This window comes from Thunnus albacares, chromosome 18 (assembly GCF_914725855.1).
Source record: "Thunnus albacares chromosome 18, fThuAlb1.1, whole genome shotgun sequence".
Classification (NCBI taxonomy): Eukaryota; Metazoa; Chordata; class Actinopteri; order Scombriformes; family Scombridae; genus Thunnus; species Thunnus albacares.
In genome coordinates, this window is record NC_058123.1 from 15,838,687 (window position 1) to 15,847,353 (window position 8,667).

At 38.8% G+C, this 8,667-nt stretch overlaps 1 protein-coding gene across 5 annotated transcripts; it reads right to left on the reverse strand.

The window, feature by feature from the left end:
- Positions 1-295: 295 nt before the first annotated feature.
- On the reverse strand, positions 296-5,870 carry srsf9 (serine and arginine rich splicing factor 9). Of its 5 annotated transcripts, none has more exons than XM_044334062.1 (5): positions 5,739-5,870; positions 3,527-3,703; positions 3,156-3,346; positions 1,290-1,462; positions 296-1,201 (listed from the first exon to the last, which is right to left on the reverse strand). In XM_044334062.1, exons 2-5 carry the CDS (start codon positions 3,682-3,684, stop codon positions 974-976), a joined length of 750 nt encoding a protein of 249 aa, XP_044189997.1. In that variant the 5' UTR covers positions 3,685-3,703; positions 5,739-5,870; the 3' UTR covers positions 296-973. The 5 variants fall into 5 exon arrangements, with proteins under 5 accessions (XP_044189997.1, XP_044189998.1, XP_044189999.1 ...); XM_044334063.1 differs by having other exon boundaries at positions 3,527-3,706; positions 5,739-5,868; XM_044334064.1 differs by having other exon boundaries at positions 3,527-3,727; positions 5,739-5,868.
- Between the last annotated feature and the right edge of the window lie 2,797 nt (positions 5,871-8,667).

The following is an 8,667-nucleotide window of genomic DNA, read 5'->3' on the forward strand; positions in this document are numbered from 1 at the left end:
GTCTTCAAAACAACTCATGTAAAAGTCAAATGTAAGAATATAGAGATGTTAAATCCATATAAGTTAAGCATTATTTGTTTGAAAAGCAGCAATTCACTGCCTCATTCTAACTTTTTAGTGTTATATAACAGATTTGGGTATCCTAAGCAGTACAGCCATAGCATATTTAGCATTAATTTAATGTTCAATTAGTTCAGTTATATCTCTTCTGAAAAGTTTGCGTTAAAAGTTACTTTTTTAAGTATAGTAATGATCTATTCAAATTGTTTTGGGACAATGAATGAAACAGTCACAGTAAAAGTTTGCATTTTATTGGTAAAGAAAAAAAAACAGATGCATACAAATCAAGTCCACCTACAGGTCACCTCGGTCAGAGGCTCATACGTTAAAAAAATAATCTGACAGGTGAGGCTCACAGTCAACATGTGTCACTACTCTAAAAGGCGTACTAATTTTACACATCTTGAATCAGAGGAGGATATTGATTAGCTTCACAGGTTCTTAAATTGGCGGTTCGAAAAACTTCATATTCATAGAACTTCCATACAAGGCTACAGATAGGACACACACAAAAAGGAAAATTTAAGAAGCAGTATGACGTTTTGTCTGATAGCTGCAGAATTGTGTTATTTGTTTTGGACAATATAATATAACCTGTTTGTACTGGTTTCTGTCAACGTTTGACATTACAACCCAGGATTTCTTTATAAAAGACACCTCTAATTTGTTATAAAATAATCAAATACAGTTATTTTGCTTAGAAGAGAAAAATCAACAATCCTGCTTTCACATAACACATATGGGTGTTTGAAAAACAATGTTAAGGCTGAGGGGAGGAGCACGGGATCCTGACCATGGAATGTATGTAGCAAGAAATAATGGTGTTTCCTAGGAGGAGACCCGGGGCTTAAAAAAAAAAGCAGGTAGAATTAAAAAACATTTCCCCCAATTCCTCTATAAATGATGAGCCTTTCTACCGATAATGACGTGGTGGTGGGCTATGGTGCTGTGGGGGGTGCCTCCTGGAGGGTGGACTATGGCGCGACATAGCGTGGCGTGGAGGCGACTGATAGCGCGGAGGGGGGGATCCTCTGTTATGGTAGGGAGGTGAATAGCGACCTCGGGATCTGGAGCGGGAACGTGACCGACCCCAGCTGGGAGTGCCTCTCTCCTCATAGACGCGGATGTATGCAGTCTCACCCTACAAGAACGAAGAAGAATAACATTTGTTACCATGACAATCTGAAAGGATGAGGGACAATTAAATCCTTATCATCACTGGCACCCACTTGATGTGAACGGAACTCGGTCCGATCCAATCTGCGTAGCGCGTACTCCATGTCCTCTCTACGGAGGAATTCCACCACACCTTCTCCATCTCGCTGCACGTCTGCAAAACAAACATCTCCTGCTTCGCGCATATGATCCTTCAGATCCTGCCAGCTCCCAGTTGGTGGTAACCCTGGAATGGGAAAAAAGACAAGTGAGATGGGGACAAAACTTTCTCACCTGGCACTTTAAACCTAAAATCACTGCAGGGACAGATTTTTATCAAGTCTGAACTTCATACCAACTGAAGTTTAAAAGCTAAATGTAAAAAGAGAAGTGGGAAGAACTTGGCTTTTGCGAGTGTCTTCTTAGTAGTTTAATTGGTTGATTGACAGAAAATTACTACACAAATATTTTGATAATCAATTAATCGTTTCTGTAATTTTCAAGCAAAAATGTCAAACGTTCACAGCACCTCATTTGTGAGAATGTTATGTTATATTTCTAAATATTTATTTTTGGATTATTGTTCTGACAAAACAAGACAATTAAAAATGTCACCTTGACCTTAGGAAACTGTGATGTGATTTTCCACTATTGTGTGACATTTTATACAAAATGATTTTTAACAGTAAATTATAATAATATTTATTGATAATGAAAATTATTAGTTTCGGCCTGAGCTTGGTGTGTAAAAAGGAACTAAATAATGATACCTCTGAGCTTCACTGGTTGCTGTTATGGAGAAGATGCCATTCATAATATCAGTAATCAATTTATCAATTTAGTAATCCTACAGTGTATTCACTGAAACTGAATCATTCTTCCATTAAATTTTTCAAAACTTTAAATATCTACCTTCTTTTGCAATTACAAGTGCAGGCAACATTATTTTAAGTTATGCAATTGTCTGTTTCTCATGGCAATGCTCTTTGGAACTTGAAGATCTTCAATGGTATTCTTCATAGTCATTGACTTTTGTCCGCCAGTACAGTTGTTCATTATCAGTCCTTATAACACAATGCAGAGAGTTAGATTGACCTTAACTGTCAGTTGGGAAAATGAAAACAAATTTTACTTTTATAACTCTCCACAGGTATCTCTCTACCTACTTCTCCACTCAATACTCATAAGGTTTTGTTCCTCATGTTGACTTTGACTGAGAGTTAAGGGAATGTAATTGTTCAGATATAAAAGGCGTAAAATATAAGACAATTTAAATTAAACTATTGCGTGAATGTTTTAGAAAGCTCCAATATTTTTATATCAGAACCCCACAGTGTTGTACTTCCAGGGTTCTGATTTCATATGACCGGTCAAGTCAGACAACTAGGTAAATCTTAGACCTTTAAGGGGTTGGTCTATAAAGGGGTTGGTCTAAGATAAGCAGCCCAATTCGAACAGTTTGTAAACATGAGATAAATGTAGCACACAGCAAATAATTCATGATATACAATGACAAAATTACACCTACCAGTCACTATAGCCGGTGTTTTGGGATTATGCAGCCAACATGACCGGTTTCAGTAAACTGTTTTGTTTTTCATGACTTAAGGAGCTGACTTGACCTCATCCACTTAGTCCCCTTCACCTCCAGTCCGCCATGAGAGAGAGAAACATATCTGCCTACGACTCATGACGTCCATCTACTAGTCCCCTTGTCCTCCAGTCCGCCATGAGAGAGAGAGAGAGAAACATATCTGCCTACGACTCATGACGTCCATCTACTAGTCCCTTTGTCCTCCAGTCCGCCATGAGAGAGAGCGAGAGAGAAACACATCTGCCTACGACTCTTACGTCCACTTTCCTACCAGTCTCCTTGACCTCCAGGACGCCGTGAAAGAGAGAAAAATATTAACTGGCTATGACTCATGACGTCCACCTACCAGTCACTATGACCCGGAATTCAGATCTTCGAGTTGGGGGTCCAAACCTTCCCCTAGGTCCTCCTCCTCCACCACCACCTCCACCTCCCATAGGACCAAATTTAGCCCCAGAGGATCGAGGATACTCTACACGCAGCTTGGAGTCTCCATATCCATATCCATTCCTTCCATAGACAGCATCATCTGCATCCCTAAGAGAAGAGAGCAAAGAACTCCTTACCAAAGTACGCCTGTTTCACTACCGGACATAGACCTGGAAATGCCGTCTCCATCCATTCCCTGCTGGCAGTCACTTGAGATGATATATATAGATAAGGTATCCAACAAGGGGAATGTGATTCGACTTGCCAAAGACCATCCCAGAAACTCACCGTGGGTCTTCAAATCGGACAAAGGCAAAAGGGATAGTGCCTCTATTGTTCTTCAATTCAATATCACGGATTTTTCCATATTTGTAGAAGAGATCCTCAATGTCTCTCTCCTGGACATCCATGGGAAGATTCCCCACATAGATCCGGCCATCCGACATGGTGGTTGAGTGAGTGGCACTGCTGACACAGAATGGGGGGCACCTGCAGACTTTAAGATCACTTCTTGTTTTCACAATTAGCTGTGGAAGTGGTCCTTATCCTAATCCTAGTTCCAATCCAAAACTTAGTCCATCCGCCTCCAATTCCTTAATTTAGACAAAAATAAAACTCTAAACCAGGGATGCAGGCATGATAGTAGTAAATGATGAGCTCAAGACAAATGGCACACGTCCCCGGATCCAAGCCTGAAAGCTTTAAAACACAGGGTAATGAAGGTAAAACAACCTGAATAAATGGTAAACAGTATTATGGTGCTTGAAATGATGAGGATGATGTGAAGAAAATCTACTGGAGGAAAAACCTGTAATATACCAGAATAATTCAGTGTGTGTGTGTGTGTGTGTGTCTGTAGACATTGATATGTACAGATGGGTGAAAAATGAAAGGAACAGCCAAAACATTTTTTGATAGCTCTCCAAAACTTCCTATAGTTATTCAGATGGGTTGAGATCTGGTGACTGAAGGCCACTGCAAATGATTCACATCATTTTCATACTACATTAAAGGTCCAGTGTGTAGGATTTAGTGGCATCTAGCAGTGAGGTTGCAGATTGCAACAAACCCTTTCCAAGCGTGTAAAAGAACAGATGGTGGTCGTGAAACTAGCGAAAGACCATCTCTAGAGCCAGTGTTTGGTTTGTCTGTTCTGAGCTACTTTAGAAACATGGCAGAGCAAAGCAACATACTCCATGGAAGAGGACCCGCTCCCTAAGTAGATATAAAGGGCTCATTCTAAGGTAACGAAAACACAATGATTCTTATTATCAGGTGATTAGACACTAATTAAAACATACTAAGATATTGTGTCCTTTCAGCCAAGTCTGTTCCGCTAGATGCCACTAAATTCTACACACTGCACCTTTAAACAAGTCTGTCACCCGTCATATCCTATATGCAGGTAACTACATTTGCACTCTTTTATTCAGGTTTTTCCTTTAGTTTGTCACCTGTGTGTATATTAATTTCTAGCCAGAAAGGTACATCTTAGACATGTACCAGCCTGTACTTAAAAATGTAGGTGCTGAATCTTACTCAACCTTTTTACCATTATCTTGCAAATCTCAGTAACAAAATCTACAATATAATACAGTGCAACACAACATCAACACTACAGCCTGCAATATGTCCATAAATTTTAGTCAACACATCTCTAATAATGTCCCTAACTAAATAAACATTTTAAACTTCAATTAGTAGTCTTACTGAACTGCATTAAAATTTGCAGGTGTTTCTATGTTCCTGGTCACTTGAGTAACTTACATGGTATTATGACAAGATAATGCACTAAAAATAATAATAATAGTGGTAAACGCACAAGAGAAAGATATTTACCTTGCATAACAGTAACAAATAACACTTGATCAATTCAATATGTTTCGGGGAGGCTTGAAACTCGCACGTTCACGGAAATACAAGCAAATAAAGGTTAAACTTGATGAACCGACCGATCCTGTTTGCTACCTGCAAGCTAAACGGGGATGTTGGCGGGTTGCTAGGTGATTTTAATACTGACATTAGCTACTATCATAAGGGCTCCTGGTAAACATATTTGTTTTAATATTAGTTGTAAGGTTGAAAATGAAGGCTAACGTGGTTACAAGGCTTTCACTATTTGCCTTGATATCAGACAGGTATCTATATCGAAGCTAAGCTAAACTAGCCCGCAATTACCTAGCTAACGTCGATTACTGTAAATTATGCCTTACAAGCAGCATATGTACTTTGACCTCCATCTGATTTAGCGCCCATACAGCAGAAAATATTCTAACTTTACGGTTTAGCTTGGCAGTTGAGGCTTGAAAGCGAACGCCGTATTAAGAAATGTAATAATTACAGGGTAACTAGTCGGTCTCTTTGTTGATAATGTAAGGTCAGCTAGCTGAGCTAAGCTAATGCACCAGTGTTTATCACACTCGAAGATACAAACAAATGGGCAATTTGCATTAAATGCGTGCAATAAACAACACTTAAAATAACAGTAGATGGCGATTACCTTCTATAGCAAGCAAGAGAGCCTTCTTTTGTAGATTTTATGCTACCAGTTGTCACGCTGTGCTGCTTCCGTGTTGGCTAGCAACATTAGCAAGCGGCTAGGTGACTTCTTCTTCCCATTTCCGGCAAACAGTAGTTACATTTAGCGTAGTGCTGCCTCCCGCCGGAAGATAGAGGAATCCTTCTTCCTCATGCTCCAAACCAGGGTCGACTCTGGCTATCAAAGTGCCCTGAGCGAGATTTTGGATTGGAGACCCCAAAAAGTGCAACAATAGCACCTCCAGTACAAGAACTTCAAATATGAATTCATACTAAAATGAAGTGCAACAACGCTATCTCCAGCCCAGACAAAAAGTCCTTCAGACAAAAAGGCAAGTGGGTGTCATAGTGCCATTCAATGAGTGTTTTGTGGTATGACTTGAAGTTTGGCTGTTGAGTGAAAAATTGACCAATCAGTAAGGCTTTGAAAAATAAACCAGATCAAAACTCATGCAAGTCTGGGGGAAAAAGAGAGGAAAAATACTAAGAAGGGAGCTCAAGTGCATATTTACAAAAGTTGTATACAAGCACAGCTGTCGGTAAAAAAAAAAGATCCTCCTCATTCAATGCCTCCTGTCTCATTTGGCACCCTGGGCGACTGCCTATGTGGCCTATGCCGCGGGTCGCCCCTGCTTCAAACATTAGGTTTTGATGTCTAAATTCAAAACCAACACCGTCTTATCATCAACGGGCTTCCAGAGCAGCTGCTGAAATAGTAAATGAATATCACACATATCACAGTGCCCATGGTAAAGCAAATAGATGAGATAAAAACATGATATCCCATTGACCTCCACGGTGTATCTGGAGTGGCAGTGTCTCTATCAGTCAGTGTAACTTAGCAAGCATGACTTCATTCAGTCAACAGATGCCTCTCCACTTTATTCCATTTAATGCTCTTTTCTCATCTCTCGTCTCTTGTATACCTTCTCTCCAGAGGCCCTCTAGTCCTTCCTTTTAACATCCTGATGGCTCCATCCTGTCCTGGTTGATTTTCTCTGAAGGTTATAGGAATGAGGTCTCTAGATGGGTTACACAACCAATTATATAAAACTCTCTTGAAGCCACAGGCACTGTCTCTTTTTATTTCTGTCACTATTAGATAATGAAACAAATGAGAGTCTGCTCTAGTGGTGGAAATAAACTAAATACATTTACTCAAGCACAGTACAATTTTGAGGTACTTGTATTTTATTTATATAACTTTACACTTCCACTCCACTACATTTCAGAGGGAATCACTGTGCTTTCTACTCCACTACAATTATTTGACAGCTTTAGTTACTTTTCAGTTGTAGATTTGACACAATGGATAATATAACAAGCTTTTAAAATACAACACATTATTAAAGATGAAACCAGTGGTTTCCAACCTTTTTGGCTTTTGACGTCTTATAGAAAGCAGTGAGTAGTCAGGGTCACATTTCAGATGTCCAAACCAAACAGTGATTTTTCCCTCTAAACTTCTCACATGCCTTCATTTCAATAAATGTTCAAATGACCCAATATTTCACCACAAATCAAAGATTAGAGAAAAAGTCCAAGAACTGACAACGGATTTGTGTATCAGAACTTTGTTTTTTTTTTTCTTTCCCCATTAATCATCTCACGATCCCTGACATTTATCTGGTGACCCTTTGGAGGGACCCAACCCCTAGGTTGGGAACCACTGGACTAAACTAGCAAACTGTATATAAAGTAGTTCAAACAAGCTCCACCTCCAGCAGCTACAACAGTAACATGCTGTTTACACACTTATGTTTCAGTCTTAATAGTCTAATGATGTCACATATAATAATATATCAGTCAAAGGGACCAAAGAAGTACTTTCACTTTAATACTTTAAATACATTTTTCTGTTAATACTTATGTACTTAAGTAGGATTTTTAATGCCGGACTTTTACTTGTAATGGAGTATTTTTGCATTGCTGTATTGGTACTTTTACTTAAGTAAAGGATCTGAATACTTCTTTCATCACTGGTCTGCTCAAAGGAGACATACAACTCTTAATGGAAACTATTGGTAAAATCTTAAATAATATTGCATCACTATTATTACTATGCTAAACTGATATAAACAAACCTTACAACACAATAGGAAACAATCTAATAAAACCATCTACATTGAGAGAGGATAACTAATTCTGTCAATATACATGTGTAATGTTAAGGCAGAGAGTTGTCATCAATCACTGTATACACAAATTCTGAATGCAGACAGGTGACATACATTTCAAGTTCAAAGATACTGCAAATGAAGAGATACCAAACTCTCAGATAAACTGAACACCTGTATATAGAGTAGGCAAAATGGAATCCAATGCAATTAGCCCTGTAATATACAACTATATTACCCATGTGAAAGATGTAATAATCATTTTTGTCTGAGGCTGTAGTGTGGTTGCATTTGATTTTACTGAAAGGGTCTGGAGCCCCTATAGGAGAGACAAAATAACAGAAAGACTTTACTTAAGGATGGACAAAGTACCAAAAACATAAGTGTGCAGTGGTAGGCTGGCAAGTTGGTACTCAGACTCTTGCAGTGCAGCCAAACTTTGTTCAAACCCAGATGACTTTTCAAGTATTTTAAATTCTAGAGGCGATCCCAAAGATTCCAAACATACCAAATATGTCAGACTGAATTTTGGGGCAATGTGTATGAAATTATGCACGAGACAGAATATTTTCCTTTGATGGAACGGTGCAGCCACAAGGAGTCTTGTGTTTGAATATTTCATAAAAAGCATCAATGAAGAGCTGAAACAGAATGTGAAACATTGTATCTCCCCTTGACTGAAATATGAAGTATTCATTGCTTACTGTCCGTGTGGATTAAGATTATTACAAATTTAAACCTGTTCAAGGGGGAAGACGGGGAAATAGGTTAGAT

Coding starts and splice junctions, on each gene's coding strand:
- srsf9 (XM_044334062.1), bottom strand. CDS start 3,684: ATGTCGGATGGCCGGATCTATGTGGGGAATCTTCCCATGGATGTCCAG. Junction 3,347..3,526: donor GTCCGATTTGAAGACCCACG/GTGAGTTTCTGG, acceptor CTCTTCTCTTAG/GGATGCAGATGATGCTGTCT. Junction 1,202..1,289: donor CCGAGTTCCGTTCACATCAA/GTGGGTGCCAGT, acceptor TCGTTCTTGTAG/GGTGAGACTGCATACATCCG.